This window comes from Heptranchias perlo, chromosome 3 (genome assembly GCF_035084215.1).
Source record: "Heptranchias perlo isolate sHepPer1 chromosome 3, sHepPer1.hap1, whole genome shotgun sequence".
NCBI lineage: Eukaryota > Metazoa > Chordata > Chondrichthyes > Hexanchiformes > Hexanchidae > Heptranchias > Heptranchias perlo.
This window is the reverse complement of record NC_090327.1, coordinates 106,412,320-106,426,230: the sequence shown is the minus strand read 5'-3', so window position 1 is coordinate 106,426,230 and position 13,911 is coordinate 106,412,320. Positions and strand designations below refer to the sequence as shown.

The following is a 13,911-nucleotide window of genomic DNA, read 5'->3' as shown; positions in this document are numbered from 1 at the left end:
TTTTATTTGAACAAACTGAGCACAAGTTACGAGAATGGCACAATGTAAGCAGCGGGCCTGTTACAGTTCTGATTAGATCTCTGATTCATCACACACAATATTCTGTGTCACCTACCTCTGCTTTTCTTAGAGCATTTCTTATCATGAATCTCTATGGGGTGAAATTCATCTTTCTAAGCAACCGTACTTTAGTACGCAGCTTTGCAGCAATATTTTAATATAGTTTATGATTTGTTTTAAGAACATAAGAACATAAGAAATTGGAGCAGGAGTAGGCCAATCGGCCCCTCGAGCCTGCTCCGCCATTCAATAAGATCATGGCTGATCTGATCCCAACCACAAATCTAAAGAACACAAGAAGTCGGAGCAGGACCCGGCCACATAGCCCCTGGGACCTCTCCGCCACCCACAGGGCATTGACCGATCCGAACTCAGCTTCATGTCCAATTTCCTGCCCGCTCTCATTTAACAGTTGCCCATTGAGTACCGAGACATCTTTTCAGTTGTTAAAATGATTTGTATCGTTTCTTTCCTATAATGCTAATGGAAATGGTTTTGTATACATTTGCAATCGTTGTTGGAAGCAGGGAACAAGATCTTCTCTCCATTCATTTTTTTTTTACAATAAACCGAACAAAATTTGTTTTGAATTGTAATTTTTCACACAGAATTTTCTGCCCTCTCCTGTCCTCAAGGTACTGACTTTCACTGGGGTATGGTTCCACAGGTGCTGGCAGCCCTTTGCTATGTAGGCTCTTCATGTGTGTGCCTTGACAATGAACTTCTGCAGGCTACTCAACTGTGGAAGGCATAATAATCGAGCCCTTCCCTATTTTCTCACTCAATGTCCATAGCCAAGCACTTTCCAGCTACAGTCATTGTATAGTGATTAGTAGCAGAAACTCTGGCTGATGTTTGCACTGGATAGCCCAGAAGCACTGAGTCCATTTTTAACTCCCCAGCTGTCGCCTGACTAAAGCCAGCTAACTTGGCACAGATCCAGAATTGAACCCCAGTCCTTTTGGGCTGTATGGTATAACAGTACACTGAGTTTTGATGTTGCTATTGTAGCATTGAAAGAGTTAGGTTTGTATTGTTTATTGAATATTTGTTTGTCTTTTAGATACGATTTCCTTGTGCATTCAGCTGTCTACCACCAGGCCTTCTTTGTATATAGTATCCTTGCAATTCATTTCTCTCCTCCTGACTGAAGAAGGAAAGAGGCAGCTCCAAAATGGAGCAGAAAGCCACTCAATCCAGTGTCTGACTGTTAGTGAGCTTTTAGATGGAAATGAAGGGGGTGAATCATCAGGCAGCCAACTCTGTGAGAGCATATTACAGGTACTCTGAAAGAATTCTGATGCAAATTAATTGTTATTTTGAATGGATGAAGAATCTAAATTAGCCAGTATAACTAAAATATTTGTAATCAAGCTGCTTAGCTTCTGTTGCAGAACTGAATTATTACAAGATACCATTACAGAGCTGTTTAAACCTCACTAACAAAAAGTCCAGGAGAATCAATCTTTGAGCATTATGGTAAACTTTATTGGTATTCCGATCTCTACACTTCCAGACAAACACCATCAAACTGTCAGGTTTCGGAATGAACAAGAAGTGTTGTTCTTAATCTCCAATGCTTCAGATTGGCCACTGACTTGGCACCATATTGTCCCTCTCACAGGACAGCATTTGAGTAGAGTGGATAATATAGTAGTCAACTCAGTGAGTTCCAAGGACATAGTGAACAGATATTTAACATTAGCACCAACTCAACTACTCTTCCTTATTGGAGTTAAGCAGAATTGCATCTGCCTGCAATTTGATGCTGTAAATGGCTCCAAAGATTTTTCCAGGAACAGAACCAGGTAGCATAGATATTTGAAAATCTGTTCTAATGACAACAAAGATTCCCATTCCTTCATTTTCCCTGATCTCTTAAAATTCTTCAAAGAGTAGAATGTGACACTAATCTTCATAATTCATTTTTGGATATGAAAAATCTTGCTTTTCCAACATGTCATTATGAAACAATATCAAACTAACGCCCATCTCTCACAAGGAAGCCTGATCTCAAATCCTTCATGTAGACTTAGCAGGCTTGTCTTTCATCTCTTGCTTTGATAGCTTGACCTCCTGTGGTGGAAACCTTAGCAGGCTTCCAGGAAATCTTCCACAAATAGGTTTATAGCATTAAATGGATAAACTTTGTTGGTTGGGTGTTCCACAGGCACCATCTGCACTCCAAGACCTCAAAGTGTGTGAACATAGACAGTGAGTGTTAACAGGCCTTTCTATCATAGGATGCATCACAGCCAAATTGCACCATCATTCCTAGTCAGAGTCTGTCCTTACTTGGAATTAAAATTAGCTGCTCATATAATAACTATAAGACTAGCAATGGAATAAAGAAGAAAGGGAATCATTCGAGTTGCTTAAAATATTTTTTGAAAGTTCTTTCAGCTACAGTCTTGCTATTTCCACCAACCTGAACACTTATTATTGCAAATGAAGTGTGTAACATAATATAGGCATAACATACAACATTTAAACGAAACTGACTAAATTTACCAATGCAATAGCATTTTCTATGATTGAAATGCCTGTAACAGTGTTTTCCATCAGAGGCATGTGCCTATGTGAGAAACCTGAACCTTGACTTCATAAAGGTTCCCAGACCTATCACTGTTGCTCAATAGAGTCAACCTAGCAGCTACAGCTCTCAGCAAATACTTGTGCATGCAACTTCTAGAAATGTTTGGCAGTAAAGCTGGCCATTCACAGAACCTGCCAGAGTTTACTATTTGTAAGCCGCAAAACCCTCCTTGTGTTTCACTAGAAAATTACAGAAAATTAAAACCCACAGTGAAACCATTTTTACAACAGTGATAGTAACTGAAATTTGTTTCTTTGTATAAAACATTAAAAACAAGAAGTCAACTTTTTCAGACACAATGGCCTCTATATTAACAGGAGTACAGGGGATCCCGGTAGCAAGTGAAGAACCCAGCAAGGCTGGGGACGTGGAGGCCCTGCAGATCTTAACGGCAGGGCCTCATTTAAATAAATCAATGCGACTCCCAATGACAGCCGGCCAGATTGACTGTCTAGCCGGCGGGTGGCAGCAGAAATTAGCAGCAAGAGGCCGCATCCGGAGAATCGTGGCAACAGTCCCCAGCAGTCAGTAGGGAGGAAGGCTCGGGGCCACGATTGGGAGGGTACAGAAGCATAAGAGATCGGAGCCACGATCGGGGCTGGGGAGGCCAAAGGCTTCCTTGTGAGGCCTGGGGGGAGCACTCCTGCTTCTCCTGGCCCACAAGGAGCTCAAGAACAGGCAATGTTTTAAAACTTACCTGGGCTTCTTCTGGCCAGATGGACACCCCTGTGGCGAGGTTAAAAATAAGTCACAACGCCGATGACATCATTGGGCCTTGACCTTTGCATATTAAGTAGACCTCCACCTGCTTTCAGTGGGAGCCTCGTCCAGTGCCTGAACCGGCGCCAGGAATGGGGTTGGGTTGCTCGATCCCGATATTTTAACCCCCGCCCCCCACCCAACCCTCTCCTGCTCGGGGTGAGGGGCGGGGGGGTGTTAAAACCGAGGCCAATATGTCTGAAAATTACTATGCAAATTGCTATATTAAAGAGGTTGTTTACATCATGCTGTGCGTGTGACAAATTAACCTTTAAACAATGCTAAGTTTCAAGGTAGAATTTTATGTTTTACACTGCGTTCCAAATGCTTGAAACAGCTTTTTTATTTATGCTTAAACTGAAAGTTCAGAATTAATGATGGGACATATGCACAACTTACAAATTCTGGAAGGTCTATATCTTTTGCAAGTTTTGAGTGAGGTTCTGAAAAAAAGTCTTGAATTTTGGAATATTTTAGTAAAAGGTTCTACTTAAATTCACTAATTGCTATTGCAGAAGTATTAGGTAAAGAAGGAAAGGTACAAAGAAGAAAAGATTAAAATGAAGTTTTATAAATCTCAATCTTTGTTAGAAAAAGCCATACCCATGTTGTAAAAAGCCATGCCCATGTTACATGCAGAGATTTATTTATTTCCATAAGGGTAGAACATGAGAGGATCCAATCTTCGACACAAATGTCTGTGCCCTGGGATGGCTGAGTCCTTCCCAGCCAAGAACTACTGCACCAATGAAACTGGTCCACCCACATCTGAGCTGTTCATGGCTGAAACTGCTTTTTATCTCTATATCCACTTTAATCTCTATGCCAACTTTAAGATTAGAGTTCAAAACATCAACCTGACTGATGTGCTTGTTTCAGTATCTACCATTTGGTGCATTTACGCTTTGGTCCATTGTGGGAGCCTGAGCTTTCTATTTATTTATTGGATATTTTACCCTGCTTTCTATTTTTTAAATGTAAGTGTGTCAGTTTTCCTCCATAGCATTTAGCAACTGAGACACTGCTGGCGACCTGTTAAGAATCCTTGCATCACCGTATAGCCAGCCACAGAAGGCGTGCAAAAAAGCTCAGAGATGTTTCCTTCCTCTGGGAAAGTCCTTAAAGCCACACAGCTGATGATTGCACAGTGTTCAGTTCCATTCGCAACCCCTCAGATAATGAAGCAGTCCGTGCCCGCAATGCAGCAAGACCTGGACAACATCCAGGCTTGGGCTGATAAGTGACAAGTAACATTAGTGCCAGGCAATGACTATCTCCAACAAGAGAGTGTCTAACCACCTCCCCTTTACATTCAACGGCATTACCATCGTCGAATCCCCCACCATCAACATCCTGGGGGTCACCATTGACCAAAAACTTAACTGGACCAGCCACACAAATACTGTGGCTACAAGAGCAGGTCAGAGACTGGGTATTCTGCGGCGAGTGACTCACCTCCTGACTCCCCAAAGCCTTTCTACCATCTACAAGGCACAAGTCAGGAGTGTGATGGAATACTCTCCACTTGCCTGGATGAGTGCAGCTCCAACAACACTCAAGAAGCTCGACACCATCCAGGTCAAAGCAGCCCGCTTGATTGGCACCCCATCCACCACCCTAAACATTCACTCCCTTCACCACCGGCGCACTGTGTACCATCCACAGGATGCACTGCAGCAACTCACCAAGGCTCCTTCGACAGCACCTCCCAAACCCGTGACCTCTACCACCTAGAAGGACAAGAGCAGCAGGTACCTGGGAACAACACCACCTGCACGTTCCCCTCCAAGTCACACACCATCCCGACTTGGAAATATATTGCCGTTCCTTCATCGTCGCTGGGTCAAAATCCTGGAACTCCCTTCCTGACAGCACTGTGGGAGAACCTTCACCACATGGACTGCAGCGGTTCAAGAAGGCGGCTCACCCCCACCTTCTCAAGGTCAATTAGGGATGGGCAATAAATGCTGGCCTTGCCAGCGACGCCCACATCCCATGAACGAATAAAAAAAAACTTGGTCCACCCAGATAGCCCCACAACTTCTGCTGGGTGATGCACTGTAGGAAAGACAAATTCCTTCTGTCGGCACACTGAGTTTCCCTGGGGCGCATTGCTTAGAAAAACTCTGATCCTTTATTCGGACGTACTTGTGTTTATCGAGATTTCTCAAATGTGTAAGCTGATTAAGGGACTGAGTAAAATTGACACAGAATTAGTGCTGTGGTAAGACACGATGATAGTATTATAGAGAATGTTACTATGAATTAAAAATATGTACCCCTACTTGTTCCAGGGGCGTGAGGGGAGAAAATAAAATCTCTGCTAAAACGTGGCAAATATTCAGTGAAGACTCTTAGGCGTAAAAGCACAACTAGATAATAAGTCACTGACTCCATTAATGAGAAGTGGACAGCATTTACTTTTTTGTTTCGCAGCTGAAATTAAAATGGTTAACAAATGTTAACCAAATGCCTTGCAAATGTTAATACTGAGAAAACCAATTTTTAAAAAAAAATTAAAATACTCTTGGCTAATTACTTGTCATTTATTCTCTTTGCCCCTGCAATAAGGTTTTTTTTAATTGTGTGTGCATTGATAGGTTTCATTGTATTTTTTGAATGAAGACAAGTACTCAAATACTTAACAGTAGTAAAAGGAGGCATGAAGGGGATCTGTGTTTTGAGAATTGCAAGGAATATAAAACTAATAAATCAAAATTGAATAAGAAAAAGATTGAAATTTCTGCTTCAGTCTTATGATCAATAAAATGTATTTTTCAGTTACCTGTGGTTGATTTAGATGTGGCTTTACCATTTTCTTATAGAGCTATGAGGGTAAATCATCTGATGATACTCACAGGAAGGTTGCAGCAGGTGCTCTTACAGCATTGCTTCCTGTAAGCGTTTGTGCACAGAAGCATGCCTTGCAGGGTAAGTCATACAAATATTACAGTGAAATTAGTTTTGGCTGCTTATTTCAACATGGAGTTATCAGAAAAAAGTACCAGGATGTTATATGAACCAAAAAGTAAGCTGCGTTCAAATCTACCTTAAGGATATATGATCTGTAACCATCCTCTTCGATAACTATTAAAGGTCACAAGTGAAATGAATTGTAACATTTTCAGTCTGTTCTCCAGTGGCCATGGGTTCATATGTGCCAGTAATAAGGTTATGACAGCTTGACTGCAAGGAGAATGAAAATGTGTTCAAACTGAAGACTGGTTCAAATTTTGGTCACCTGCATGCATTATTCTTAACCTATGGTCACTTACTTTCCTTTAAAATGGCGTATATATTGGGGGAGGGAGAGGAAAGAAATATCTTCATTCTTTATCCTCCACAAACTTCAGGATATAACCTTGCTTTGATAGGATCTAGGGAAACAACATGCTCATTTGATGATATTGTTGATAGTATCACACCCGTCATGTCATAAAAAGCGCCAGGACCTGCATCATTGATTTTTCCTGAAGGTACTTTGTTCCTCGCATCACATCTCTGTGCCCAAAAGTTTGGAGAACACCAACACTGACAAACTATCATAGTTGGAGGGGAAGTCAAATATTGCATCTGGACTTGAAGACATTTCAGTTGACGGTTGATTATTCAAAGCTGATAGTTAATCAGGGTCTTCTTTGACACTATGATTGAGATCATCCATTCAGCTCCTTCTGCCACACCTCCCCTTCCCCTTGCCCTGCTGCCCTAGACCTGAACCCACATCTTTCTCTAGTTACTCTCCTATTTCCCCCCATGCCCTCTCTGAGGTCATCTTGTCCATGACACCCATCTCCTGTTCTTTTGATCCCATTTTCACTAAACTGCTGACCATTCAACTTCCCTTCCTGGCCCCCATGCTAGCTGACATTGCAAATGGTTCCCTCTCAAATACTGTCTCCCTCCATTTCAAAACAACTGTCATCAACCCCCTCCTCAAAAATCGCTCCCTTGATTCATCTGTCCTTGTAACCTCCATTTCCATCTCCAACCTCCATTTCTTCTCCACAGTCCTTGAATATATTGGTGCCTCCCAAATCCATGCCCACCTTCCATACAACTCTATGTTTGAATCGCTCCAATCAGGTTTCCGCCCTTGCCGCAGCACTGAACAAAGGAACAGGAGTAGGCCATTTAGCCCCTCGAGCCTGTTCTGCCATTCAATGAGATCATGGCCGATCTGTGACCCATCTCCATATTCCCGCCTTGGCCCCATATCCCTTAATACCTTTGGTTAACAAAAATCTATCAATCTCGGATTTAAAATTAACAATTGAGCTAGCATCAACTGCCATTTGTGGAAGAGAGTTTCAAACTTCTGCCAACCTTTGTGAGTAGAAGTGTTTCCTAACTTCACTCCTGCAAGTCCTCGCTCTAATTTTTAGACTATGTCCCCAGTCCTAGACTCCCCAACCAGTGGAAATAGTTTCCTCTATATACCCTATCAGTTCCCCTTAATATCTTGAAAAGTTCAATCAAATCACCCCTTAACCTTTTAAATTCTAGGGAATACAACCCTAGTTTGTGTAATCGCTCCTTGTAATTTAGCCTTTGGAGTCTAGATATCATTCTAGTAAATCTACGCTGCACTCCCTCCAAGGCCACTTCTTCCTAAGGTGCGGTGCCCAGAACTGAACACAGTATTCCAGTTGTGGTCTAACCAGGGCTTTGTGTGGCTGTAGCATAACTTCTACCCCCTTGTATTCTAGGCCTCTAAATATAAAGGCCAGCATTCTATTAGTCTTTTGGTTTATTTTCTGTACCTGACATTTTAATGATCTATGTACATGGACCCCTAAGTCTCTTTGGACCTCAACTGTTTTGAGCTTTTCAACATTTAGAAAGTATTCTGATCTTTCCTTTTTAGGTCCAAAGTGGATGACATCACACTTGCCTACATTGAAATCCAATTGCATGGTTTTGCTCATTCACTTAATCTATTAATATCTCTGTAATTTTATGCTTCTGCCTACAATGCTGCCAATCTTTGTGTCATCAGCAAATTTGGATATGTGGCTCTCTATCCCGTCATCTAAGTCGTTAATAAATACAGTGAATAATTGAGGCCCCAACACAGATCCCTGTGGGACACCACCAGTCACATCCTGCCAATTTGAGTGCCAGTCCATTATCCCTACTGTCTGTCTCCTGCCACTCAGCTAATTTCCTAACCAGGTCAATAATTTGTCCTCAGTTCCATGAGCTTCAACTTTAGCTAACAGTCTCTTAAGAGGGACTTTATTGAATGCCTTCTAGAAGTCCATATAAACAAGATCCATAGACATTTCCCTGTCCGCCACTTTAGTCACCTCTTCAAAAAATTCAATCAGATTCGTCAGGCATGACCTACCCTTTACAAATCCATGCTGGCTGTCTCTGATCAGCTGAAAATTTTCAAGGTGTTAAGTCACTCTATCCTTAATTATAGATTCTAGTAATTTCCTGACAATTTCCAGATTTTAGGCTAACTGGTCTATAATTCCCTGGTTTTCCCCCTCTCACCTTTCTTAAAGAGTTAATTTGCTTACGTTAATTATGGTGAGTCACGGTCCCTGATTCAAAATTAGATTCCGTGGGGTGTCCAGCATGCTATCCTCTTCCTCTACTGTAAATACTGATACAAAGTAATTATTTAACATGTCCACCATTTCCTTATTTTTATTTACAATATCTCCATTATCAGTTTTTAAGGAGCCCTAATTGGTCACACATGAAATCCTGTGTGACTTTGATCATGGCTCACTGTCCTTCCTTGTCCTTCTAAACCTCTCTCCAGCTTTTGACATGGTCAACCACACTATCCTCCTCCAATGCCTCTTCCATTGTCCAGCTCAGTGGGACTGCCCTTATTTGGTTCCACTCTCACCTATCCAATCGTAGACAGACCATTTTCAACAATGGCTTCTCTTTCTGCCCCCACACTCTTACTTCTGGAGTCCCCCAAGGATCTATCCTTGACTCACTCCTTCTTGTCCTCTTATGTGCTGCCGCTTGGTGACGTCATCCTAAAACATGGGATCAGGTTCCACATGATTGCTGACACCACCCAATTCTACCTTTCAACCCCTCCACCATCACTGTATGGTAAAACTGCCTGACTGACAGCTGGACATGGATGAGCAAAAGTTTCTTTGAGTTAAACATTGGGAAGACCAAAGCCATCATCTTCGGCCACACCACATACTCCGTACCTTCAAATTTAAAACGCTCATCCTCATTTAAATCCTTTCACGACCTCATCTCTAACTTCCTCCAACCCTGCATCTCTCTGAGAACTCTGCATTCTTCAGACTCTAGCCCCTTGTGCATCCACCATTCCTTTTGCCCTACCATTGTTGGCCGTGCCTTCAGCTGTCTAGATCTCCCTCCTTCGTATTACCTTTACCTTTGGTTCAGCGTCTATTTTTGTCTAATTATACTTCTATGAATCACCTTGGAACATTTTTCTTCATTAAGACACTCTTGGTAGCACTTATTTTGATTAGTTCTGACAGGGCATCAACTGATAAAGGTTATAGCACAAAATGGAAAAAGATTGTGCAGTGGTGTTCTAATTTGGTTCGTTTGGTCTTTTGTAGTGTTCTACTGAATTGGTTAGTTCTATCTCCTGTAGTGTGGTAGTATCATTTAGTTCTGTCTCCTGTAAAATCCCGCATATTCTGAAGTATCTTTAGTATCTGATCAACATTAGTATAAAATATAGTTTTATTTGAGTTCATGTTATGCTATTTCACTCTTATAACACCCATTTCAATTTGTATTGTTAAAGGATCACCCAGCTATTTGGAAATTGTGTCCAGTTTGGCCCTCCCTATTTTCCAATTGATGGTTCTTCACAATTTCCTGTATCTACCATTCAGATCTGTTCAAACAACTGTGTTTAAATTCCTTTCACCAAAAGCTGAACTATTGTCAACATTTGTTTCAGTTTGTAGAGTTAGTGATGTGCAAGTCTTTAATGTAAATCGACTATAGTTAATTTGACATTCCAATAGGGTGATCCTCAGAACTCACCCAATTTTTAACTGACTGTTACTTCCACATTTAATTTGAATCAGGAAATTGTTCTCCCATCGTTTTATCTTCCTTGGGACGTGTCAGAAATGGAATGTCATTTCCACTAAGATGTTTTGACAGTTATTTATTTCCTATTGTGCAAGAACTCAAGGGCAACTGGTTAGTAAGCAGCAGATTGCCATGTAATTGGTTAAGTACATCCTACCATCATACTACCAACTTATACAGAAAAAGCCCACAGGCAAGTTAAGGATCATTCCATCCGTTCCAGAGCTCTCAGTCAGATACCAATGATATGGTATGCAAGGCTGCCACATAGAACAACTAAACATTATCATGTAGATTTAACTGCAACGCATGACAGCATCTTTAGTGGATCAGTCCAGGTACCTGGTGTTGTAGCATCTACACAGGGTCCCCCCCCACCCCTTTCTAATTTTACACTACTTTGATATGCACAAACAAGGTGTAAGTATGCAGAATGAAGATATGTAGTTTACCTACCTGGTAGGGTCTTTGTCATTCTTCTCACAACATAAACTCACCCATACATCCCTACAGAGCTACAGTTTTATTTTTGGAGAGGGGAGTTAGTTTGTTTCAGGCTTGCACAAAGGTGCAGATTCTGGGACTCTATATGACATGAAAGTAAAAAATGTTTAAATATTTAGATTTTATATTTGACTGGGGTATTGCATAACAAGTGCAATGCAAAATGGGTACTTTTCGTAAAGAACACCTGTGGTAGTACTTGGTGGAGTAATGGATTAGCACATTGTCCTTCCTGTTCTTAGTCTTGCAATCTTAGTGATGCTGTAAGTATGACTAATGTGGGAAATGAAAAAATGGCATGTTTGAGCAGGAAGAAAGACTCTTCTCAGGTTGGGTTAAGGCTCATCCTTGAGGCAGAATATAGGGAACATTTATTTGATGTGGACATCCCTGGCACTGATAGTGAATGACAGGAGTAGACATGCTTTATTGCACTACGGTGACATCCCTTGACCCCCCAAGAGCACAGAAATCATTCCAAAAAGTAAACTCTCTTTGGGAATTCATTTTAACGTATTATTCTTTTCAATACTGTGGATTTCAATAGAAAAATAATGCAATAATGTTTATTTCACAATGTATTTTCATAATAAACAAAATATTTATCACCCTTAATTCTAATTTATAATCAACATTGGAAATACAGAAGAGATAATTTTTGCTGATGTGTGATAAGAATTTCCATATTTTGAAAAGTTGAGCAATCAATCGCCATACCTTGAGTATAACTGAATATATTAGAACTAAATTTTTTATAAGATTGAGATAAAGCAAACATGGACAATTAGTTTGTAGTCTGGGTGATTTTATTTTTATCCCTCCTTGTTTAGCTGGCCTTGTTGACAGCTGTATAGAACAGGTGAAGCATACCTATGTACAGTTCAACTTAGATTCACTGAGACCTGGAAAAGTAATCCAAAGGAAAAAGGTAAGCGTGGAGACTAGATAAGCAAACAGTTTAGTCAGCAGATACATTTCTGTTCAAGAATAAAGTTTAATGACCAAGTGCTGCTACAAAGACACTAATGCTTAGCACAAGTAGTTCAATGATTTTTTTTAAGATTCCTAATGTGTTATTTTGATTTTGTTTTTAGTGATAACATAACACATGTCTTTTTTAGATTCAAATATACACAGCTGACCCAGTTTGAAGGGATTTTGATTCACATTATCACCGAGGAGATATTTTATTTGCTTGAATGCTGAACACCAGGTGCTCCTCTAGTTGAAATGCCAATATGACTCACCACTTATTAGCTTCTGTGCTAAAAAAAAAATCCCTTTAAGCTAATCATTGTAGACTTCTTAAAAAAAATCCACATAGTATCATATTGCTGACATTTTTTTCAAGCTGTGTATTGTGTTTGTGTTTTGTTTGTTCAACTTGCTGTGTTTTATAATGTGTAATTTTTCACTCGCTTGTAGTGTTTTATCATGATTATTTTTTATAGACTATTGCTATGTTTCTGACCATATAGGATGACAGTCTAACCAGAGAGCTAAAAGCGGCGATGCAGTTGCTGAGAAATTGCCTGCATCACAATGTCGAATGCAAAGTAAGTCTTCTGCCAAAGTGAAGCATTCATTGGTAGTAAGTACTGAATTATTGTTTGCATAATTGTTCGAACTGAAAGGTTCCTTTTTTCCTCCATCTTTCCTACAGGTTGCAGCGTCCGATGCTCATCTTGTGAGTGCTGTTCATTCGCTTTGGCCCTGGTTTTTAATGGACGACACACTAATGTTGGCAGCTCTGCAGCTACTATGTGTCTACACAGCTAACCTACCAGCATGTGAGTACAGCTAACATATTGGGTAAGAGTCATGGTTAAAGCAGCAGTTAACAGTTAAATATAAGTAATTTACCAAAAATTGTTCATAATGTCAGTAAACTGGGGAGAGAAATAATCATTTTGCAAATAATTGTGCTACAGTGCATTTTATCCAAAACTTAAGTTCCACCATAGCTCATAAATGGGCCCCATAACCACTTCAGTCAACTGCTACTATTAACTAAACAAGATGGGAACAACAATAACAACTTGCATTTATATAGCACCTTTAATTTAATAAAACGTCCCAAGGATGCTGTTTTTAGTCTCTTAACAATCAAAAAGAAGATAAATATTCCAACTCACTGTTATATTTTCTTATTCACTCTAAACAAAACGATTAGACTAAAATGTGTTGCTATCTTCTGGTTTAAAAAAAACTGTATATCAATGAAATTTGGTGTGTGAACTTACAAAACTGGACAGCTGTGGGAAGTAGTTTGGTACAGTGGAATTCTATGGTTGGATGAGGTAGGTACTTACCTGGTTTATTTGTATATATTAAGTATTAGGTGTCAGCCGTGGCTCAGTGGTAGCACTTTCGCTTCTGAGTTAGAAGGTTGTGGGTTCAAGTCCCACTCCAGAGACTTGAGCACAAAATCTAGGCTGACACTTCAGTGCAGTACTGAAGGAGTGCTGCACTGACAGCGGTGCCGTCTTTCGGATGAGGCCTCATTTGCCCTCTCAAGTGGATGTAAACGATCCCTTGGCACTATTTGAAGAAGAGCAGGGGAGTTCTCCCCGGTGTGCTGGCCAATGTTTATCCCTCAGCCAACCTCACTTAAAAAAAGATTATCTGGTCATTCTCTCATTGCTGTTTGTAGGACCCTGCTGTGTGCAAAATTAGCTGCAGTGTTTCCTACATTACAACAGTGACTACACTTCAAAAAGTACTGAATTAAAAGTGCTTTGGGACATCCTGGGATTGTGAAAGGCACTATATAAATGCAAGTCTTTCTTTTTAATAGACATTTGGGATTTTTTAATTAGCCTAACAGTACAAAAAAGACACATCAAGATGGACCAACATTAAAATTCTGAATAAAATGCAAAATGTGTTTTTCACCACAAATGGCTTCTAAGATATTTCAACTCATT

General features: G+C 40.4%; 1 protein-coding gene across 2 annotated transcripts in view; it reads left to right on the top strand.

Moving 5' to 3' along the window:
- rttn (rotatin) overlaps positions 1-13,911 on the top strand; it is a 316,401-nt gene that overhangs the window by 194,428 nt on the left and 108,062 nt on the right. For both annotated transcript variants that reach the window (XM_067981445.1, XM_067981444.1), the window contains exons 40-44: positions 1,124-1,341; positions 6,241-6,346; positions 11,815-11,912; positions 12,463-12,540; positions 12,648-12,774. In XM_067981445.1, coding sequence (XP_067837546.1) covers positions 1,124-1,341; positions 6,241-6,346; positions 11,815-11,912; positions 12,463-12,540; positions 12,648-12,774 — 627 coding nt within the window. The remainder of the gene's footprint in view (positions 1-1,123; positions 1,342-6,240; positions 6,347-11,814; positions 11,913-12,462; positions 12,541-12,647; positions 12,775-13,911) is intronic.